General features: G+C 56.9%; 1 protein-coding gene across 3 annotated transcripts in view; it reads left to right on the top strand.

Moving 5' to 3' along the window:
- EFNB1 (ephrin B1) overlaps nt 1–23,250 on the top strand; it is a 48,046-nt gene that overhangs the window by 9,419 nt on the left and 15,377 nt on the right. The window contains exons 1-2 of one of the 3 annotated variants that reach the window (XM_015278195.4): nt 13,583–18,218; nt 19,873–20,150. In XM_015278195.4, the coding sequence (XP_015133681.1) occupies nt 18,184–18,218; nt 19,873–20,150 (313 nt within the window). In that variant the 5' untranslated portion in view covers nt 13,583–18,183. Of the gene's footprint in view, nt 1–13,582; nt 18,219–18,737; nt 19,733–19,872; nt 20,151–23,250 lie in introns of those variants that run through there. The other 2 variants (XM_015278194.4, NM_205035.3) reach the window with 2 other exon arrangements.

The following is a 23,250-nucleotide window of genomic DNA, read 5'->3' as shown; positions in this document are numbered from 1 at the left end:
GTGTGGGGCTGGGGGTGCTGCGGGGCTCCGGGAGCTGCTTTCTGCCCACCCACCCCATCTGCTCCTGCGCCGTCTGCGCTGCGTTCGTTGGCCTCCGCGCTTTCGTGCAGAGAGCAGCATCGCCAGCAACGGTATTAATGATTATTTATTGGTTCTTAATGCCAAGTAATGTAAACATCTGGCTAACGCAGCGCAAATGTGCGGTGTGGTGGGACGCGGGCTTATCTCCAGCGCTCAGCTGGGCTGGAAGCACTTCATGAATTAGGCCGGGAATGGAGCGCTGCCGAACCAATGGGCTTGTTTGGATAAACGTTCCTCAAGGTAGACATTCTCAGACTCCTCCGCCGCCCTCCTCCTTAACTACTGCTTTGCAGCTCCAGGGGTATCACGGGGGCAGGAATGCGGCTGTTCCCCATTGCGCTCAGCCGGGTGCTGGGAGAGTTGCTCGTGTGTGATGGAGCTGTGCTGCGCTGCTGCTCCCCGCACTCAGCTCTGGTTGCTGTGGCTCTGGCCCCGCTTTGCTGCGTATCGATGTGGGTTGGGTTGGTTTTTTTTTTTTGACTTTTTGACTTTTTTCAGTGCAATGAGGATAAATGCAGGCTGTTGGTAAGGGTGCTGGGGGAGGAAAGGGAGCAGAATGGCTCGGCTCGTGTTGCAGGCTGATGGACAATTTCCCCTGCTTTCAGCCCCGGACAAAGCTCGGTGGGAAGGAGAAAGGAAAATGTGAGCAGAGAGAAATTTACTACTCCTGTGCTTTCCGTAGTGCTTCTGAAGGTGAGAGTGGAGTCACTTTGCTTTGTACAAGCTCAGCAATTCCAGATCATCCCCGGAGAGCTTCTGAAGCCGTGCAGGGAGGAATAATGCTCGGGGTTAAAAATAGGCACTTGACAATAGGAAGGAAGGACTGAAAAAGCTCCGTGCTAAGGGAAGTGGACAGGAGCTGGGCGAGAGGCGGCTGGATTACACTGCGCTGCTGGAGCTGGGCTTTAATGGTTGCAGACCGGAATTAAAGCTCATTTGTGCTTGTCATAACCTGAAGCGGGTTGTACTCAGGCTTGGGTGTCAGGCAGCCTGGCTATAGTGCCTCTTTTAATGCAGGTCTCCCAGAAGTTTCTTTCCCCGCTGCTTGGAGGCAGTGCCTTGGGACATGCAGCCTGCGGGGACCTGGGCTGGAAGGAGATAGTTCATTAAACCCAACTGACAATGGCTTCTCCTACCAAACAGCACAGAGGAACCTGGAGCTGGGAGAAAACGCTCCATCTCCTCCGTTGCGCTCCTGGGGTGGAGAGGGGGAACCTGAATCCATTACCCTGGGCGTTTCATTGGGTTTGGTGGCACCGGGTCGTGGCAGCCCCCCGCAGGGTGTGGGACCGCTCATCCCAAACCCATTGCCCGGGGCTTTTGTTAAGGCTCATTAAACCATCTGTGGTTACCGGAGCCTGACCAGAGAGCCAGAGAGAGCCGGACCCGTGGATGGGGCCGTGGCCAGCACCGTGCCCCGGGGCGGCCGCCAAGCAGCGGGCTGCCTCCTGCCTGCCCCGCGCGGATGCTGGAGCGCGACCAGCAGCGATTCCGGCTTCTTGCTTAGTTGAAAGCTTCATTCTTCCTGTCCTGTTTCTTTCACTTTGGCAGCTTTTCTTGCAGCGTGAGGTGCCGCAAATGCCTCGCCGACAATAGGGCCGCGAGGTGGGGTGGGAGGGTGGAAGGAGATGAAAGGGGAAAAGTAAAATTGAAGCATGTCTGGAAGTGCATTTTGATGTAAATGGGACTTTTTGATGGACTTTGAGAGACACCAGCAGAAAGGGCACCGGCCTCCTTCAGCGCGCAGAGCTCCGGGCTCTTTATGTGGTCAGGAAAGGGCACTTTTTGATCAGTGCGACGCTTTGTTGGGTGCACCTACAATTAGCTGGAGCACCCACAATCGGCCAGTGTTCCCACTGACCCCATCGCTGCCCGTGGCCCAGTGAGGGGCAGCCCCACGTGCCCGGCAGGTGGGCAGCAATGTGATGGGGACGGTCACACCTCACAGGGACAGACCGTGGCCATCTTCATCTTCCTCTGCCTCTGGGAACAGAGCAGGATGTAAGCCTTGGTTTGGAGAAGTGTTTTGTAAGAGAGGGGCTGAGTGCTGGGCGCAGCATCCTCGCCCACTGCTTCTCAAAGGGAGCAGACAGCTGGTGGGTCCTGTTCCAAAGGGAAACCAGCTGCCGCTGCCCTGGGGAAGGCTGCATGCAGTGGGGGACATGGCTGCGTCCTGGGTGCTCCGAGCAGTCCGTGCCCATTCCCTGCTCCCAGGGCTGGCTCCGGCTGCGCCGTCCTTTTGATCCTGCCTGGTCCCAGCCCTTGACCTTGGCACCATCTCAGCACCTCTCAGTGCTGGTGGAGATGCGGCATTCTCTGTCGTGAGTCATCCGACATCCTTTCTGCTGCTGCTTTTCTTGTCGTTCTTTTCCTTCTCTATTTGTAAATGGGAGAACCAGTTTGCCCAATGAACCTCACACTGTAGAAGCCCGTGGGGTTGGCTGCATGAGAGGCACCTCCATTCCTCCTGGCCTGCTGCACTGTGCTGGTGATGGGCTGTCCCCTCCTGTCACCTCTCCACGTGCACCAGCGTGGCACAACCGACCTTGCAAAGGCGAGAGAAGGAGAAAGGAGGACAGGGCTGCTCCTGGGGAGGGGGCAGGTGGGGAGAGACACAGGAAGGTCAGGCAGCTCTGGCGGCTGCATTTGTGCTGTCAAAGCGAGCTTGAAGGGAGGAGAAGTTGCATCACATCTCAGCTGTGCTGGTGGAGCTGAGCTCCATGAATTTTGGCCGCATGTGGTGTTGTCCCTTGTTGTGGTGCTTTGCCATCCCATGGCTTCAACCAGACCGAGTGCTGAGTTCTTTGCTTTGGTTGCATCAAAGTGCATCGCTGCAGGCTTGGGGCAGAGTGGCTGGAAAGCTGTGCAGAAGAAAGGGGCCAGTGATAGGATGAGATGTGATTGCTTCAAGCTGCAGCAGAGGAGGGTCACTTTGAGTGTTAGGAGCAGTCTTTTCTCCAAAAGAGCAGTGATGCACAGCACAGCTGCACAGGGAGTGGTGGGGTCACCATCCCTGCAGGTGTTCCAGAACTGTGGGGATGTGGCACTGAGGGACGTGGTGATGGGCATGGTGGGGTGGGCTGGGGTTGGGTTGGGGATCGGAGAGGGCTTTTCCAACCCCAGTGATTCCATGATTGGAAGTGCTTGGAGTTTGGGAAAGGCTGTGCTCCTTCCTGTGCCTGCTGCCTGCCCCAGCTCTGTGTCCCTGCACACACTGTCATTGCGCACGGAGCTCTTGGCAGCTGGGAACCGTACTGCTGGTGTAAAAACCATCAGAAACGACCTACCTGTTGGTTACAGAACTGCAGGCCAACTTGTTTCTTCTTCTGACAAGCTTCTGAGGCAGTCCTTTAATCTCTAATCTAGGTTTATGGTCATTTTTATTGAAATGCCGGGCTCCGTGAGAAGCTGACATGTATGACCATCATAAAACGGGAGTTATGGGAGCCCGGAATTGCCTTGATGGTCCAAGTGTCTGCAGGAAGCGTTTTTAAAATCTGTAATCAGGATTTATTGGCCTTCGTGGCTGAAACTGTCAGGAGAAAATAAAATAATCAGCCCGGGAGGTTTCTTCCCCTCTCCCTCTGCTGCGTGGCCGTGCTCGGCTGTGCTCGGTGCTGCGGGCTGCGGCTGCTCGGGCTGAGCTGCGGGGCCAGGCAGGACCTGTGCCGCCCAGGGCAGCCGTTGGCAGCAGGTTCCAGCAGCACAGGGATGGTGCCTGAGGCCAGCAGTGCGTTTTGTCTGAAAGACGAGTGATTTGTGTCGGAGCTCCGGGGTGGGAGCACACCGTCGTGCATCGCTGCCCTCCCTGCTGATGTGTGGGTTCTTAATGGCACCAGCATGCCTGCTGCTGCTGGCGCACTGCTGTGCAATGCAAGGGGAGACCTCAGTGCCACAATGGTTCTTCATGCGGAGGAATTTGGTGCTGGGGGATTTCATCATTTGGAGGATAAGCCAGGCTGGCCCGCATATTTTGTCGTCCTTGGTCGTTGCTGTGCCTCGAGGGCAGTGCTGCTCTCTGCAGTGCCCGCTGCTGCCCTTGCTCATGCATGCATGCTGGGTGCAGGATCTGTCCCGTGCTCTGGCACCGAGAGGCATTGCTCTGAGCACCTCTTGGCTCCTGCTTCTCTCCCTCACCTCTGAGCCGTGCTAGCCTTCCTCCACTCCGGCAACGGGGAGGAGTGATGCTCTGCTCACCTCCAGGCAATACAAACCACGCTGAAGCCAGGATTGGCGGTGGTGCTGTGCCCCACCGGTGCCCCACCAGTGCCCCATGCCCGCGTGCTGCTGGGGACGTGTTGGGTCGGGTTGGTGCCGCGCCGCAGTCGGCGCTTCCACGCAGTTGTCTCTATCAGCAAAACATGTAATTTCCTTGCAGAATGATGTCAGGTTTGTCAAACAGAGCTATTCTTTGTGCAGAGGTGTGGGCTGCCACTAATTGGCGCGCGTACAAACCTACGTTAACAGGTTTAGTCGAGACTGAAGCGTGCTTATAAACTTCTCCCATGCAATGCTTGCAGTGGAAGCTGAGGTTCTGCTGGCCGTGCCCGGCTGTGCCCTGCAGCTGGGATTCAGCACAGCGGGGCCGGGGGCTCCGTGCCCATGTAACAGATATCTGCTGTAATGGAAGAGCTTCTTTTTCTCTTTAACTTTCTCTTATTATCATCGCCCTTAATCTTGTGGGGTGACTTCTGAAAGTAGTTTCCTAAATGCCAATTTTTATCCAGGTTTTAAAATTGAAACTCTTTTTTTTTTTTTTTATCCAAAGGCAGGATATAAATGACTCTACTAAAATTAGATTAATCCTAATAAGAATGTCAGTTATCATTTCTGAATACATTACTTTTTTTTTTGAGATTTTACATGCCTCTTTAGCTATAATTGCTGGTGTAATTTCTTACATAGACATAGTCTGTCCTCACGGTTGACAGCAATGCTTAATGCAGTGTCGACACCACAGTAAGTTCTAAATTAGTGCATCGCAGTCCTTGCAGACGTTTTGAACTTCTTCCTTAATAAGTTTGGGGGGAAAAAAAAGAGACCTCAAGTGCAGAACAAGATGAAAACGCACTCGGGTAGCAGGATGAAATGAGGCGGCGGAGGGATGCTGCAGCAGGGAGCAGCGCTGTGTGCCCGGCAGGGCTGGGCTGGTGGCAGCTGAAGCCTCAGTGTGAGGTGGGTGGGCTCCCCAGGGCTGGGTCTGCTCTGTCTGGGAACGCTTGTGATGGCTTCTTGGCAGAAATTGAGGGATCTGTGGGGGGATTTTTGTGGGGTGCGGCAGGGCAGAGCTGGGGGCTGCTCCAGGAACACCCACACAGACTTTGTGGCTTAAAGGATGGTCACTACAGCCCCTTTCCTGCTGGATGTCCGGAACGCCTGCTGCCCTGGTGCAGGCAGCAAGGTGCATTGCAGGAGCACCCCACAGTGCAGCAGGGCAGAGCGGCTCTGCTCTGCATTCAGCAGCGCTGGCAGGGAGCACCGTGTGGGGCACTGCAGCCTGGTACTGGGGCAGCAGCAGCAGCATGGTGGCACTGTGGGGACGTGTCCCCATCCTGGTGGCACAACGTGTGGTGGGGAGAGGACTGCGGCCAGCTAGTGGGATGCTGGGGTACGGCCCTGGGGAATGGCATCTGGCAACGAAGCTGCAGGGGGAGGAAGTGGTTGGGGGAGCTTTGGTCTCCCGCGGCATCTCGTCAGCTTTCTTCCATGCGTGTGGGTGGCAAGCTGGAGGGTTTTTGTCTCTGAGGTGGGGATTGTGAATGGTCCCCATCCGTGGGTTCTGCCGGCAATTGGAAACGGCTGGTGTGGGAGCAGCATGAGGGTGGCCCAGGGAGTGGGGATGGACAGGGTGCTTCTACCCTGCTCCTCTTCCTCCTCCTCAGTGCTGGTTTATTTCTAGGCTTTTAACCAGAGGTTGCAGCCTCAGGCACGGGGCTGCTGCTGCTCGCCATCCCCACGATCCTCACCTGGGCTAATTGTGAAGGTTGGTGGCATGTGGTCCCATTGTCCCTATGCCCGCTGGGACCCCGGTGGGGCTTTCCCAAGGGCTCTGCTTGGCTTTGCTCGCCCTGCTGCCATCTGTGTTCTTGCCAGGTGCCAGCACATCCCTTCCCTAGGCTGCCTGGGGTCCTGGGCGGGGGATATCTCCGGGGTAACTTTGGTGCTGGCCGGCGGTTCCCAGGGAGGTGGAACGCTGTGGAACGCTGACAGGCTGGGGCCTTAAGAAAGGCTGTCCAGGAGGTAGGCAATTTCTCTCTTCCTGCCCTATCACCTTAAAGCAAATAGCAGAAGGCTCGGCCAGAGAGAGCTGCTGTCTTTTAGCTCATTTGCTATTTGCGTAGCGATGCAGAGGAAAGGCCAGCCAGCGGGGTGAGATTTATGGGCCCTCCCAGGGTGCCTGCACTACCCTGCTGCAAAAGGGCAGTGGAAGATTAAAGCCCTCTGTAGGCTGGGTTTGGGTGCGGGGTGACACAGGCTGGCCCCGGTGGGTGCCAGCCACACTAAGTGCTGGGGTTTCATAGAAGTCGGCACTTGGGACTAACCCCGAGACCAGCAAACTCATTTCCCTTTTGCAATCACAAACCCTGCCTTAAAGACAGACAGGCCGGTCTGCAGTGTGGCGGATTGTTGGGGTAGGAGGAAGTCCACGGAGCTCCTAATGACACGTCTGGAGAGCTGATCTTTGTGGTGGTGGCCTCCCTAAAGAAAGGGTTGCTGCTGGGCTGGGGCGAGCTTTCTTTAGCGCGTTGTTAGAAGTCTGTTTTGATGAGGCGCTGCAGTGCTGGTGGGGGAGGAACCTTGCAGCAGTGCAGGCCCAGGTACCCCTGCTGCTGCAAAGGGAGCAGCTGAGAGACTCACGGAACGGTTTGGGTTGGCAAGGACCTTAAAGATCGTGTAGTCCAACACATCTCTAGATCTCTAGACTTGCTGCTGCTCTCCTCTGCGTGGTGGAGAGCCGGGCTTGGCTCTGTTTAAGCTGCAGAGCTTGGAGCTGTTGGTGCGTTGCTTCCTGCCAGCTTGCAGGCTGCGTGTGCCCCAGTCCTGGGTGCAGAGAGCTCTGTGCCACCCGCTGGGTCTGCGCCGCGTCCCCGGAGAAGGGCAGACCTTCAGCTCTGGCAGCTGCTCTGACACCGGAGAAAGTAATGGGCTTTCTTGTTCCTCTCTGGCTTCTCATATTCCCCAAAGGAGGTTGTACATTTTATTAAAGTTCAGCCGTACGTGTATCTAGCCTAAAAATAAAAGCGAGTACGAGCCAGATCTCTTTCAGCGAGGGGCGAGGCTTCAACCCGACACGGCTGCGTTGTGCTGGCTCTGCCGTGGCTGCGCTGCCGTCCCTTTGCTGGGACATGGGGGGGCTCGGGGGCTCCCGGCCCCTTCCTCGCTGGGCTGGGCTTTATCCTGTAGCTGTGTAGGAAACCGTGGCTTCTGCATCTCACCAAGACCTCCCGTGGTCTTAGGAGGGGCTTTTAGGAGAAAGGGGCCATTTTCTGCCCTGCCGAGTGACTTTCAGGAACGCAGCCCAAGGTGGAGGCTGGGTTTATGCTTTGCTGTGGAACAGGCTCACCGGTCCTCGGTGAATCTCTTACTTTTTGTGTGCATGAGGACGAGGGGGGGGTGAAAAGAAAATGTCTTTTGAGCTCCTGTGACTCATCTTTAGCTTTTTTGTCGTAGACCCATCCAAAACTGCCTGTGGTGTGGGGTTGAAAGTCCTGTACGGCCAAGTATAGCGTGAAGATTACAGGGCTGACTCAGAGGGCAGGAATACTGTGTGACCTGGTTACTGGGGCAGTTATTACACGGCCGGAGCGGACAGTCGTTATGGTTATTGTATGCATGCGTTTCGTTGTAATGGAGTGGTTAAGAAAGCCTGAATAAGTTCTAACGCAGGCTGTAGTCGAGCCAGTTCCTGGTAATGACACGGGGGCTCGGGGAGATCTGCAGCTGCCTGGGAAGATGGCGCTTCCAGACTTAGCCCAAATTACAAAACCCGTTTCGCCACCCTGGGAGTCAGCAGATCAAAAGCAGCGGGTGTTAGTCACGGGATGGAGCCCCGGCCCCGTCCTGCCCGCGGGGCTGCTGGAGCCGGCACGACCCGTCGGTGCTGGGCTGAGCATCCCGTCGCGCTGTGCTAACCGCTCCTGGGCTTCTCTCCTCTTCGTGCCTGGTTTCTGATGTCAGGATGAATCTTTCGAGCTGCAGCAGCACTTAGCCGAGGCACGCTGAGCCGCAGGGCCCGGCGTTGGCACGTGGGGTGCAAAGAGCTCGGTCACTTTGGGGAGCCCCCCCGCGCCCACGGGGATGCAGCAGCCCTTGGTGGTGTCCTGTCCCCACTCTCTACAGTCCCCTGTGAGACCCTGGTGCTGTGGCCGTGATCTGTTCTTTTTGGGATTCTCATGTCTGGGACCAGTTGGGTTTCGGGCCCAGCATTTGCTCGGGCACTGGGGCACAGCATGCTGCAGGCAGGGTGGAGACTGCTTCCCCGTGCCGTGCTGCTAACTGCAGCCTGTAACTTCATCCCTTCCCTTCTTTGCTTACATTTCTTAATTTTTGAGGCCAAGCTTGTGGGGGGAAGGATCCTCCAGAAGGTGCCAGGGCTGGAGCCAGACCTCGGACTGGGAGAGCAGTGCTGACCCCTGGCTGAGCCCCTGCACAGGGCAGGGGGTGCACTGCTCTGCTCTGGGGCTGCATCTGCATCACAAAGCGGGGCCTGGCGGGGAGGTCTCGCTCTGCTCTCGGGTTCCTCGGGCACGTGAGTGCTGCCGCCTTCCCTTCCAAGTGGGCGCGCAGCCGCCGTTGTGTGCCATGCCAAAGTAATTCTTTGCTTTGGAACTGGGAGGCGAAATCTCCTCCATCTTATTGCTGAGGGGTCAGGGAAGAAGTGGGAACCCCGCTGGTCGGACCTTGTTCCCTTTTAACCCGTCTCTCCCTCTCCCCCCGGCCTCCAAATGAATGGAGAAGGAGCGGGGCTGCAGCCAGAGCACGGGCACGGGCGTTTCTGGGCCTCCCCCAAACCAAAGCAAAATAGAAAAACAAACGGAGCCGAGCGGGGAACCCGATCCTCTTCCGTCGGATCATTTTGTGTCTGCAGCATCCAGGCTTTGGGTTTTGGGTCCGTGCCGCTTCGGAGCAATTCTAGCTTTCGAAATTCCTGGTGGTGAGCAGGGCTTGGCTGCGGGACGTTGTTCCTGGCCACGCTCCTGCAAGAGGAGCTCGGGCTCCTTGGGGGGCTGGAAGGCGCTGGCTGGCCTGGTGGTCCCGCTCAGCTCCCTGTGCCTGCCCCTCTGTGCCTTCCTCTTGGCTCCTTCAGGTTTGGTGCTTGGTGGGGACCGGGGTGTGCGGCTCTGGGCATGGTGGGCCGGGGCAATACTGTAGGTTGATCAGTAAGGAAACTCTCTATGACTCAGGTTGGAGTGTTAGACAGCAGGCATTCTGTAATAGATAGCTGAATGCAGGGGGGTAATCCTGCTCCCATGTATAACTTACAGAGAAGAACTTCAGTTCATATATATCACCTGTGTTACTTAGGCAGCAGTTTTCCAAGAGGTGCGTTGCATGCTCAGTGACTGACTGCAAGCAGGACCTTCTATTTCCTTGGTGGAAAAACTGGCAGAACTTCCTTATCTCCTTGGTTCAGAGACGCGTCTCTTCCTGTTGTCTAAACAGATTGCAGGGCAGGGATATCCATCAGCAAGCTGAATAATGTTATTGCGACTTGTACTGGGGGGCTGAGCAGCAGCAGAAGGGGGACAGTCGCTGCCTGCACCTCGGCAGGCTGGGGCCCCGCAACCAGGGCTGCGCCTCATTGTCTCACTTTTCTCTCCATTCCTACGCCAATTAAAGAGCCGTGTTGCCATTCATGGCCCTTATGGTTTTGTTCAGTTGTCTGTCAGCTCTTGTCAAGTCCCTGTTCCCTTCCCCTCCCCCATTTTAAAAAACAAAACCTCTTACAAACCCCGCTTTGAATCGCATCTTACCTCATGCGCAGCGTGGGGCCCCATTGATGGCGCGGCGCGGGGCTGCCGGCCGTGGCTGCGGGCAGAGCGCTCCCCACGCCGCCTTTGTGGCCGCCGCCGCCGCCCCGCGCCACGGCCTGACAGCATTAATTAGATAGCACGGCTTGTCTTTATTTCTGCGAGGGGAGGTGCGGGCTGATAGCGCTTGGGGGAGGAAATAGAGGCTTTCTCAGTTTTTATTATTGACTGTTATTTTGGCCAGCTGCTCGGTTCTGTCGCTGGTGGAGCAGCGCTTCGTGCCGGGACAACAAGGAGTGCGCGGCGTGCCTATGGGCGCAGTGCAGACGTGGCACCCAGGACGCATCCCTTGTCCTGCCCCAACAGCATCTGCCCCCGGAGAGCAGCGACTGTGGCCGTGGTCCCCCCCGGAGCCACTGTCACTGCTTGCAGATAGCGCTGCAGGTGGCAGCAGCAGCCTGCGCCAGTGGTCTGGCCCCAATTAAATCTCCTCCAAATGGCCTCAATTACCGGCTTGTTTTTAATTTTCCTCGCAGGGTTGGGATAAATAGTATTTGTACGGTTTGGGTGCAGCGCCTGCATGCGTGGGGTACTCACACCAGTGCCTGGCTCCTGTAATGGCCGCATGCCTTCCTCCTCTTCCTCCTCCTTGGGCAGGGTGGGTGCATCCATCCCACCGGGGCGGGCAGGCAGCGGGAGCGCTCTGCTGTTGTGCTCTTGTCATGTAGGAGATCTTTCACCTGGCAGGAGATGTGCCCTCTGTGTGCTGCGTTAGCTTTGGCCAGGCCCTTCTGCTCGTGCACCCATTTGGAAACGGAGCTCATCTCCTTATGGAAGCATTTGACTTCTTGTGGGTGCTCTTACTCTGTCACTCAGCCTGGGAACCCCCCTGTGCCCATGCAGGGACTTAGCATGCCTATCTCCGGCTCTCCTGCAGCACAGGGGCCACGTGCAGCTTGCTGGCTGTCCCCTGGCTGGGGACGTCGCTGGCGGCAGCGCACGCGGGCAGCACGGCATAGTGGCGTGCAGCTATAAATAAGCTGTTTCAGACAAATGCCTTTGTGCAGGCCGGAGCTGAGAAGTGGCTGTAATGCATGGCGGCAGCTTTGCGACTCCTCGGTGCAGTGTGCGCGTGGTCAGCGCTTCTCCGGCTGTGTCCGATCCACTCTGTTTCTTTGCTAGCAATCCAGCAGGTTCACCAGATGAGCACTGGTCTTGCATCAAGGGAGAAAGTGTGTCCAGATGATTAAAGCCCAAAGTTACCTCAGAGGTCCCCTAGCTCCAGCGAGACAGGAAGCTGAGAAGAAGTGCAGGGAATGGAGCTGGCCTTTGGCAATCAGAAACGCTCTTTCTGCTGGCCCGGTGCCTGTGGCATCCCTGGCCTGAGGACCGCTGCAGTCCTCTTCTCGGTTGGTGCTGCTGGTGGCCAGCGTGGTGTGATCTGGAACCTGGAGTGCTTGCAGACTGTGAGAGCGGAAGCAGGTGGCTGAGCACGGGCAGAAAAACCTGCTTGGGGGCTGTGGGAATCGTCCTTTCTCCCCACTGAGCTGTGCTGGTTGATCCTGAGCCGGACTTCCGCTGCCACATTGTTTGGTGCAGTGATAATGAAAGAGGAATCTGCTCCAATGGTGGAGAGGCTGTGCTGTCTCTTGTTGGCTGCTCTGGAGGAAGAGCACCTCCTGCGATGGAAGCATGCCGGGTGGTGGTGGTGGGGAAGGTTTGGGCCACCTCTGCCTGTTGTGTTGGATTTCTTTTCTCCTGTGAGGGAGGGTTTGTGCGTGGAGAGCAGCCCCTGTGCACCTCCTGAACAAAGCTCCCATCAGTGTTTGTTGTGAGGCTGCTCTCATCCCCTTGCTGAGGTGTGAGCAGTGCCTGCTGTGCTCCAGGTGGACCTTGGAGCTTATTTGGCCAGCTTGTGCTTGACGCTTGCAGTCATGTTTCCCAATGGCACTGACTGAGCAAAGCCTTGCTTAGGGATGGGCTGGTGCTGCCGGGCTGCTCGTTCCTTGGGATGTGGTGGTTCCGGATCACAGCTGAGGGCGGCTGATGGGGATTGGCACTGTGTGATGGGAGGGAGCTGGGGTGTGAGGTGTGGAGCAGGAGCCGTGCTGTGTTAGAGCCCTGTGGGAGGTGTGGGGTGGTCTCCCGGCACTGTCGCCCTGCAGGGACACACATGGGAGCTGAGGGCAGAGCTTCCCCAGCACCGCCATTGCAGCCTCCTGCTGGGAGCGTGAGGTGTTCCCCTTTTACTTTTCCCCCCACAGCTGGTGTTTACTTGCCTTCTGCTTACATTTTAACTCCGGATTGATAATAAACCCCAATCAGTCATCAGTGCAAAACTTGCAAGGGATTACATATGCTGGAGAAACATTTACTTAAGCAGATTTAAGTTCATCTCAGAAGAGGCCTTCTCCTGGGGGGGTCTGGAGGTCTCCGTGGCTGTGTGGTGTGGCTGCCATGGTCCTGGCAGGTGCCTGAGGGAGGTCTGGAGCAATGGGATCCTGCTGTGGGGTTCCCACAGAGCGCAGACCCCATGGGCATGGTGTCCTGGTCTGAGGAGCTCCTGTTCTGGGGAGGCTCTCAGAGCAGGGACCCTGGAGGTGGGGGGGGGTCCACAGGGGCTGCATATTTCCATTCCCCGGTGCATTCAGCTTGCATCGTCTTTGTGGCTTATTTCATATACTCCCGTGGGAGCAGTGGGGGTTTGGGGCGCGGCGCAGGGACAAAATGGCAGCCGTGTGCAGGAGGGGTGTGTGTGTGGGGGGGGGGTGGCTGGGCCGCGTTGCCATGGCGACCCGTTTCTGCCTCACTGATGCGTCGTGTAAATCCGTTTAGAAACGAGAAGGGCCTTTTGTCTTTGGGAGGGTTGAATGGGCCTCATTAAACCTGAAATGTGGAAAAAAAGGGCCTTAAAGTGTGTCCGGGAGGGGGACGGGTCGGCTGGGGAGCGGGGGGCAGTTTGCAGAGGAGAAGGCATGGCTGCGGGCCATCCCCGGGCTGTGCGGGCGGCCCACTTTGTGCTGCGGGAAAGAACGGGGTTCTGTTTGCACAGCCCCTTTTTTTGGGATCGTGGGTGCTGATAGCAGTACTAAAACGCTCCCTGCCTGCCTGCCCCTGCTGAAGGAGGCCGAGGGGCTGCAAGTGGGGTGAAGGGAGTGGGGGCAGTGGGAGGGGTCACTGCCAGCACCGCTAACGAGGCAGATCCGTCGTTAATTCGGCCGCTGCGTCGGGGGGGCGGGCAGGGAGCCAGCGTTGTGTTTATCATTAGAGGTATTAGGAATGATCCCAGAGAATTACAGACCGGGGTGCATTGCTATGGAGTCGGTTAAATGCCTGGAGGGGATGGGCTGGGGTGATTAGCCCTGTGCTGTGGTGGGAACCACCAGTGGTCGGCGTTGGTGGAGGACATGAGCCGGTGGGCAGAGATGGCTTCTGGCTTCTTTGCTAAGACTTGGGCTGTGGGGGATGTTGCCCAGGAACTTGCTGGTGTGAGGGCTGAGGGCAGGAGGCTGTTCTTGGGCTCCGTGGCTGAAGGATGGATGGAGAGCGTGGAGGAGGGAGCGGGTGGTGGAAGGAAGGGCAGAGGATGGATGGCATAAGGGACCAATGAAGAACACGGACTTTCTGTGGCTGTGCTTGGAGCCAAGGCCAAAGGAGCGACCACCCCACGAGGCTGCTTTAACGCTCACCTGAGGCACCGTGTTCTGCTCTCATCGCCCCAGCACAGAGCGGATACCGCAGAAATAGAAGAGGTCTGTAGAAGGGCAGTGGAAATAATTATACAGAGATTAGCAGGAAAAAAGAGATCGAAGGCTGCACTTAGCGGAGACTAAGAATAGAAGAGCACATGAAAGAAGTGGGATCTGAAAGCGTGAGGATGGGGAATCACGTGCTCCTATTTACCCTTCCTTGCAGTGACGGAGAACTCGACGAATGGGAAGGTGATAGACACGGATGGGAGGTGGAGGAGAGCGGGGAGCTGCTTTGCTCAAGTTGTAATGAACGTCCTTCTGTGGGATGTCTTTGTTCCAAGAAGTTAACAACAGTCAAAAAGAAGAAATCGGATTTGTAATAGCACTGTAGGTTGGAAGAATGAGGTTGTATGGACCTGGACCCTCCTGCTTCGGCACGTGGACTGGTAGCTGGCAGGAACCTGGATTTCTTGGTGCTCTGGCACTGTGCTGCTGCTCCTGCGCCTCTCTGCGATGGATGTGGGCAGGAGGGTTTTGCTCGGGCAGCCCTCTCGGCTGTGATGTGGTGGGCTTCTGAAAAGCAAGTGGGAACAAGGCAGGCAGTGGAGGGCTTCTGCTTCTGGCTGTGCTTGGACACCAGTGGAGCCCTTGTGTGTTTTGTGCACTGCTGGAATGCTTTCCATGAGTTTTTCCACGTAGTCTCCAGCTCTTTTACTGAACCACTTCAGCTTACAGAGCTGCTGGCTGCTTCCTGGCTTGGAGCACGTTTCTGAGCCGTGGGGATGGTGTAGCCCCCAAATAACCTCCAAAGCAAGCCCGTATGCTCTGTTAGGAGGGTGAGCTCTCCTGACGTGGTCCTCAGCTCCTGAAGGCCTAGCAGAGCCTGTAGCTCTTGCACAGCAGTAAATGCCACATCTAAATGGCTGTTTGCTGCTCTTTGCTCGCAGCACGTCACTCTGCCAGGCCCTCCTGCAGCCCCGGCTGCTAAGAGTATATGTCCTCCTTGCAAGATGGTTATTTTTGGATTTCTTTGAAGAAAACAGCATTTAGCATATGTCATCTTGTATGTATGTCAGAATTCATGCTTTGGAGTATCTTATCCAAGGAGGGGGTAGTTGTTCTGTTTTCTGCAAAGCCTGAAATACAGTAAGAGGTACGTTTTGTTCTTCAGACACAGGGAAATGTGATGCCTGCCCCAGAGGTTTTGTAGTTCTCATGACACAATAAGTACCTGGGCTGGGAGATAGGTTGTTTAAAAGCATGTTAACCCATTCTTTAAGTTACGTGTATATTTTCATGCAGTTTCCCAGTTTCCTGTGCGCTGACACGGGCGGGCAGAGCTGTGATGGTTCAGTGTGGAACCACAGGGAGGAGGCAGCAGGCCCTATAGGATGTGCCTTCCTTTGCTTGAGGAACATTCTGGGGTCCCGAGTCCTGTAAACTGACTTGGGCACAGCCTGGTGCAACAAAGGCCGCAGAAATCCCCCCACGTAGCCCAGCGGCATATTTTTAGGGATTATCCCTTATCGCTCTGGTCCTTTTCCTCTCCAATTAAATCCCCTTTGCGATGCCAGTGCAGCCGTGCCTGACACCAGACACTGTGCAAGCTGGGGAGCACAGAGCCTGTGTCACTGCGTTGGTCTCACTTGTTGCACCCATGCCGCTCTGTCGGCTCCCACTGGCTAGGGGTTCAGGGGTTGTCCCTTTGGTTCCATCCACATTAGGCCTGGGGGCTCCCCCAGACACCCTGGCTGGGTGGGGGGCTGCCCCCTGGTTGGGTTTCTCAGCTCAGGCATCTCCGGCTTGCAGGGGCTGGCTGCCAACAGAGCTCCCCTTGTTTACCCAACTCGGAGGAATCGGTTTACAAGGCTCACAAATACCCCTTTCACCTTTCCCATCAGAAAACACCTCCCGAAACAATGAGGAAATTGGACGCTGCCACCTGATAGCTCCCAAGGAACCTGCAGGGCCAGGAATTTGCGGGGCTGCGGGGCCAGCCGGTGTGCGGGGCTGCACACCCGGGATGCAGCACTGGGAGCCCGGCTGGGTCTGTGGGTGGCAGTGCCAGTGCCACCAGCATCACCCTGATGCGATGAGCCCGCTGGGAATGCAAGTGACTCAAGTAGCTGTAGTTAATCTTTCCCACTGTGTCTGACACCGAAAGAAAGGATGCGGAGATGTTTTCTGTGAGCTGTTAACTGGTGGTGGTTAAAATACTCCACGAATCAAAGCAGAAATGTCCTTCTTGTCCCAAGGGGGGCACGTGGGGAGGCTGTGTGCTCCATGGGAAGCACTGGGTTGCAGGGATGGATGGAGCTGAGCTCGAGCCAATCGTGTGGCCGTCAGCCTGCCTGCAGCAGCGTTGCGCTCGGGGGTGACAAAGCCCTTCAGCTGTCTCCTGCGGCTGCGAGGCTCGATCTCATGAAGCACTTGAGATTTCCAGATAAAAAGGAGGCCCGGCTGAGCTGAGCTGAGCAGAGCACGCTTCCCGATTTGCATCGGCTTTAAGTGCTTGCCGCTGGTTTCGTAGTGACTTGAACGGCTCCAGCCTTTAGACTTGGGAGGTCCTTGGGGAAGAAGCATCCCGGCGCGTGCAGCAGCCCGTGCTTCTCCAGCCCAGCAGCGGCTTTGCTATCTTTCTTGTGTGCTTGACCCGGCAAATGCAGTGTGTGCAGGATGGGCACCTCACATGCTTGTGCTGGCACCACTGCGAGATGCGAGAGCGTTCCTGCAGGGTGGTGGGAGAGCAGAGGCGGGCAGAGGGTGACAGGGCTGCTTGGTTCTGCTGCCCTTGAAACCATCGTGCTGTGATTTGCTCGGGAGAGCAGGGCTGGCTGGAGGCTTTGGGTGGCAAAGGTGCTGGGGAAGGTGCTGCAGGCTGTGTGCTGCCTGCTCCATTCCCACCCCATCCCCGCCGCGAGGTCCACTCATCCCCAGCGCTGGCTGTAGCTGTCTGAGGCTGGGACATAAGTAGGTTATTGCTTTGAGCAACAGCCATCCTCCTTCTCAGTGCTTCGCCAGTCTGCCGTATCCTAATTTAAGTTGTCTAATACACTGCATGTCTCGAGCCACATCCCCAAGTGCTTTATTATGCAGATGTCAGTCACAGTTTCATCCTTAAGGTTGAATTGAATTTGATTCCGCTCCCCACCTTAAAGCAGAAAAATCATCCTCTGTATGGATGAGGAATACGGCAGATCCTCCCCAGAATTACAGTATGTGCTCTTAGGGCTCAGTGAGTTTCCCTTTTAATTTAAAAGTAATTTGTTCATTCTTTCCAGTTAACATCAATTTGGAGATGTGTCCTTGTAAGGATGAGTCACCTTGTGCTAGGAGTTTGAGCCTTTTCTTGCCTTCAGAGACCCTTGTAAAGGAAAATTTCTCATGTGCAGAACTGGCTCCAATAATGTCCAAGGGCAACTTCTCCAAATGCTCGGTGCTTTTCTCTTGGCTGTTCTTGTGAGGAATGGTGCTCTTCCCCTTTTTCATTGTAAAGGAGAGGTTCTGGAGGCCTGGCCTGTCTCCCAATGGGAGCCGTTTCCAGGCTTCCTGAGGATGGCTGCCACAAGCCGGTGCTTGCAAGAAACCTCCAAATTTGAGGGGAAGAGTCTTGATGTATCATTAAGGGTTCAAAGAAACGAGGGAGCTATTTTGAAGCTACTTGCAGGGGTTCCCTATCACTGCTAAGGCTGAAGAGCCTTTTCACTTGGAGACAGCCCTTCTTTTAGAGGAGAGAGCACTCCACGGGGGAAATGGAGGAGAAAACATCAAGGAGATGGAAGGACGAAGGGTGCCATGTGCACATGGGCAGGAATGATGCGCGCAGTAGGCGGCATTCGGAGGTGTGCGGTGAATGGGCTGTGCAGGTCCGTGGGCACAGCGCCCGGAGCCGTGGGGATGGCAGTGACGGAGGGCTGCGTGCGGTGACGGAATGGTTCATGGTGCTGCCGTAGGAGGCCTGGAAAATATTCCTGGGCTGATGCCCAGGCAGAAGCTGTGCGCTTCTGAAGTTGAGATGGAGCGTTCGTGTTATGAAAATTGGTTGTGATTTCATCCTTACAACAAATACAGCAAACGTTCCTGAGTTCTGTGAGATATGGGGATGCCGGCAGGGAGCCGTGTTTGGATGCTCTCGGCGGCGTTCCTTTATCGTCTCCCTCCCTCCCCACGTTTTCCCATCCTGCTGCGCTCAGAAATTGGCGTGACCCGACCCGGAGCCGCGGGGATGGCACGCGGGCTGTGCTGGCACTGCTGGGAGGTGGCTGGGAGCCCTCTGCCCTGGCTCCGCAGTCGCGAGACATCTGCTCGACTTGTTTGTGGCTTCCTGTTTGGCATCTTTTGGGCAGGAGGGAGCTGGCAGAGGCTGAAGGAGGGAATTTGAGTCACTCGGGAGCCCTTTGCCAGAAAACGTCTGACTCAGCCCAACTGCGGAGAAATGAATGTGGGATCCAGCTGCCTCGCAGGGTGGGAACCTGTGAGTGAGCATGCAAGTGTTTACTTGTGTTGCATGTCTGTGGCCTCGCGTAGGGTGGGGTTGGTGAGCAAGGGGAGGGAGGGGCAGGGGCTTCTTTGCATCTTCAACTGAACATCTCCTGGGATTGCATCAGGGCACAGGCGGTGGGTGGAAGCCTTTATCGCGTGTAATGCTCTGGCCGGGGTCCAGCTGACCTACTTGGTGGCTCACCTGGAGCGCCGGCTGCCTTCCACCTTCCTGCGGCTGCGTGGCTGCGGAGGGGTGAAGCTTCCTGCCCTGTTCTGGGGCTACTGGAGAGCCTTGTCCCAGAGGTTGTGGCTTTTGGGAGTCAGAACTGTTCTACACTGCTGGTCAAGTGGGGATGGTTGAGATTGCCCCCGTTCCTGGTGACCTTCTTGCACTGCTCGGGTTACTCTGTTCTGCTATCCTTGGAGGGATGTGAGGGGCGGACGGGATGGTGCAGCCAGCACACCCAAATCCAGCTCCATGGCTGAGGCAGCGTGGATGGTGGGCAGTCAGAGCTGCTATCCCCACGTGCGGCCTCGTGGAGCTGCCCCATGGGCTGATGGCGAGGTGCAGGCAATGCCTGCTTCTTCTGTCCCTCCCAATCCTGCAGCCGAAACCCAATTCAGGAGCCCTTGCCGAGGGCATGGGGTGTGTGTGGGCTTGGGCTCCGCCTGCTTTCCCTGGCGTGTAAATCTCGTGTAGCGAGAGGCCCGCAGCCTGCGCTGCTGCGGCTCCGGTTTCAGCTCCGTGGCTTCTTGCTAAGACTTGCACAGGAGCCACAGAGCAGGTTGGTCCTGTATGTTTGATGCTGTTTCCTCGGTGCCTGGAACCTTAGCCCCGTGCCGCTGACGCTGGGAGGAGGCAGCCCCATTGCCATGGCGTGGGGCAGGGGCTGCAGGGAGGAGGGGAGCTGTGGATGTGTGCAGTGCAGCCCGGCGGAGCACAGCTCCCATTTGCACAGATTACATGAGGGAGCTGCAGCAGAGAGCTTTGCAGGAGCATCCATTCCCATGTTATCTTCCATCAGAACGCGTTACGTTGCCTACATCAAAGTAGATGCTCTGCTGCTTCCCTCCTCGTTTCCCTCGTCCTCTACTTCAGAGTGTTGCTCCGCAATAATGAAATCTGAATGTTAATTATCAGCACATTGCCTTCCTTCCCTCCGCAATGCCCTGCCTTCCAGCCCCAAATAGCTTTCTTCCCTCCTTGCTCCTCTCCATCCGGTCCTCCCACGCTCCTGGGCACGCTGCTGAGCCGCAGCAGCGGCCGGGTGGGTAGGAGCTGCCCTGCGAGATGCTTCCCTCCCTGCCATGTAAGGACAGGAATTCCTCCGTGAGCGGGGCGGGGAGGGATCCCTCCCCACTGCTCCCTAATTACAGCCGGCCCTGCAGGAAGCTGGCTGCCTTGCCTTGGGGCACACCGCATGGGCAGAGCCCAGCCCGGCTCTGTGGGACAGCAGCAGCGGTGGGAAGGTTCTGGCCTTGCTGCTGGGAACAGGAGAGCTTCGTGTTGGTGTCAAACAACACAGAAAGCAGTTTGTGGAGGGAGAGCAGCAGAATTTATGTCCAGAATAAATAGTAGGCTGTGCGCGGGGTGGAACACCTGGGTGTGAGTGTTGCTAACGTGTCGCCCTCTCCTCTTCTTCCAGATTCATGAGTGGGAAAGGGTTGGTCATCTACCCGGAGATTGGGGACAAACTGGACATTATCTGCCCCAAGGCGGAGCCGTCCAAGCCTTACGAGTACTACAAGCTGTACCTGGTGAAAAAGGACCAGGCAGATGCCTGCAGCACCGTCATGGACCCCAATGTGCTGGTGACGTGCAACCGGCCCGAGCAGGAGATCCGCTTCACCATCAAGTTTCAGGAGTTCAGCCCCAACTACATGGGCCTGGAGTTCAAGCGGCAGCAGGATTACTTCATCACATGTGAGTCGCCCTCCTCTTCCTCGCCAGGGGCTGCGGGGGCCTGCAGAGTGTCACCAGGCGCTGCTTTGGGACTTGGCTGCTGCTCGGTGCTGACATGCACGGAAAATATTTCCCACTGGATGGGAGAAGGGAGGAATGTGGCGGCCGAGGGGTCCTGGGCCCTTATCTGGTAGCGCCAGGAGCCAGGACGGCCCCTCCAGCAGGGTGAGACCTGCCTGCAGCCGGAATGGTTTCTGTGTCTGGAGAGGTTTCGTGGCTGGAGCTTGTTTGTGGAGCCAGGCTGTGAGGCTGGAGTGCTGCGGGGCCGTCCTGTAGGGCACTGGGATGCTGACGGTGTGCAAAGTGTCTCAGCCATCCTTGCTGCCTGCCATGGGAAGCAGCCTGGGGAGTTGCTCCTGGAGCTTGTTATGATCTAAGTGGCTGTAAAATCCTACACGTTGGCCTGTTGTTGTTTCCATCTGTAACGTGGCTTTGTAGAAGGAAGGAGGCTGAGTTTCCTCTGGGCACACAGGTGATGCGCACGGGGTGCACCTATGGGTACCAACCAGCGCATCCTCATCATCCGCGGTGGCTGTGAGCTCGTTGCTGGGGCTGCATCGCCCCCCCCCTCGTGGTGCTGGGCGATGCCTGCCTCCTCCTTCTCCCTCTGCCCCATGCCTTGGGATTTCTGCTTGGCTGCTCACATCGCGTGCGAGCCCACAGTGCAGCAGCCGGGAAAGGGCACGGAGGCCCCTTTGCCCCCTGCGCTCACCGTCACGTGCTGTGGGCTCACCGACAAGCCCGACAAGCAGCCTGGCACAGGGGTCAGCTGAGACTGCAGGCTAGGGCACTGGAGTCGGTCAGAGAGGTATTTTTAGCCTGAGCTCTCTGCTGTCAGGGTGGATGGCCAGGATCCTACGGGCATCCTCCAGCTCGGGGCTGTGGGGCAGGAGGTGCCGCGGTGATGCTGCCAGCCCGAGAGCTCCCTGCTGTCCTATCTGGTGTTGGAAATTGCTTTATTTTCACTGCAGCGTAATTTCACTAAGCCTGGGACTGAGGAAACAGCCAAATGGGCTCCTGCAGGTCAGATTTCAGCCCACCCTTGGATCCTTAGCATACATTTGCTCAGCTCTCTATAATGCTTGGCTTGAGCACAGGATGGTGCAAAAGGGATTGTAGCAGTTTCTCACCAAAATGGCCCTTCTGCTCACCTGCTCCCAGCCCCGTGGTGCTGCATCTGTGTGAGGACCTGGTGCAGCAATGAGCTCCTCCTGCTGCACGCACCCCCGCTGGTCCTGCCTGGCTCACTGTGTGTACCCAGGGCTGGCTGCAGCGCGGTGGCTGTGGGATGGGATGGGTCAGGCCTCCTTACAGGTCTGCAGCTGAAGCAGGCCTGAGTTCAGCTGTGAGCTTTCTGTGCAGCAGGCTGAAACTGGGGAGAGGGCCTGAAAGCACTGTCAGAGGTTTTCCTTTTGTGTTTGGGGCAACACAACACCAGGAAGTGCTTGGGCAAGAGCTGCTCTGTGTGTGGGGCTGCTGTGAGTCCTGCGCTGCACCTCGAGCGTTACCCCTGGCGGCTCTCTGTTGCAGCAAGCTCAGCACCCTCTGCAGCTGCATTTGCAGGACAAATGCATTCACCAGAACACTCAGAGACTATAGAAGCCCCAGGGAGGATAAGTGCATGGGTTTCCTTGTTGCAAACCCTGAGCACCTGGGCTGCCAGCACACCTGTACCCATCATCCCACCTCCTCAGCTGCTTGTGTTTGTGTTGTCTGGCTGCTGGTGTGAGAGCAGTCTTCTTTTTTTTTTTAGTTATTATTTCTCGCCTTGGTTTTCCTTTCTCCTTACAGAGTTCGAAGGCTGCAACTGCATTTTTATTCCACTACCAGAACATTGAACCTTGTCCCACATGCAGCAGTTTTCTCTCTGCTTGCACTGAAATCTGGTTTCCATCCGAGCACTGGGGAATCTGGAGGCTGTCGCACTCCCGCTGCCCCCCCCCCCCCCATGTCCCGGCCCCCACCTCAGGAGCAGTGCTGGTGCCGCGGTGCCCCCCCGGTGCCCCCTGCCCGTGCGGCTCCGACCGTTTCTGACTTTAATTTCTCTTGACTGCTCCGTGCTTTGAAGCGAGCCCCGGCGGCGCGGGGGCCGGGCGGCTGCTGTGCGCTGCTCTTTGGCCCCTGGGTGGGCTGGGGATGCTCCTGTGATCTGCCCGTAGCCTCTGCCCAGCAGCCCCAGGAACTCCTTCTGCCAAGAAATAAAATAGCCAAAAAAACAAAGTCAAAAGTCTCCCGAGCAGACCACCCACGTGTTGTCTTTTTTTTTTTTTCTTTTTTTTTTTTTCCCTCCTTTTTTTTGTGTTCCCCCAGCCTGCCCGCGCACACAAAAGGATTTTTCTTCCCTTTCTCCGGCCGGCCCTAAGCCGGGGGATGCAGCACACGGCAGCGGGCGGCTGCAGGAAAGTGCCGTCCCAGCCCCGCTGCGAGCGCCCGGAGTCCCATCCCTGCCATTCAGGGCCACCCCCCCCACTCCCCCGCGTCACGTTGGATATGCCAAGCCTCGTTTAGGGCCACTTTTATCACCGAGGGACACTCAGCCCTCGGCTTAGGCTGCTTTAGCGATGAAAAAGGCTTTTGAAAGCAAATGTAACCTCTCCCCATCCTCTCTGAATCCTTGCGCCGAGCCCCTCAATGCCAGCCGGAGGCTTTCATTAAAAGCATCTTTTCTCCCGCGGCTGGACAGGGGAAGGTGATTCCTCTCCCTAAGCCTTTTCATAAAGAACGAGATGCAGGAGCTCCTGGCTGTGCGGCGGGGCCGTCACAAAGGCTCGGCAGGGCTGCGGGGATGGGGCACGGTTTGGGTATTTGGTGCTTTGCTTCCATTATTGCTCCTCGGCAGGTGTGGGCTCAGGGCAGCCCGGGGGTTCTTGTGCTCTTGGTCTCCTGCTTTTGGGGTCTGGTTGGCACCTGGTGATGGGGAAGGGGGGAGGTTCTCTGCAGCGCAGTTCCCGCTCTGCTCTATGGGAAGGTGAACCCAGCAAAAGCAAATTCTTGCTTCCTGCCCACTGAGGCTTCCTTTCCTAAGCACAGAGCCCAGCAGCTGGGGGAGGGCTTGGGGTGG

Source organism: Gallus gallus, chromosome 4, assembly GCF_016699485.2.
Source record: "Gallus gallus isolate bGalGal1 chromosome 4, bGalGal1.mat.broiler.GRCg7b, whole genome shotgun sequence".
In the NCBI taxonomy this organism is placed as follows: domain Eukaryota; kingdom Metazoa; phylum Chordata; class Aves; order Galliformes; family Phasianidae; genus Gallus; species Gallus gallus.
This window is presented reverse-complemented; position numbering and strand designations above follow the sequence as displayed.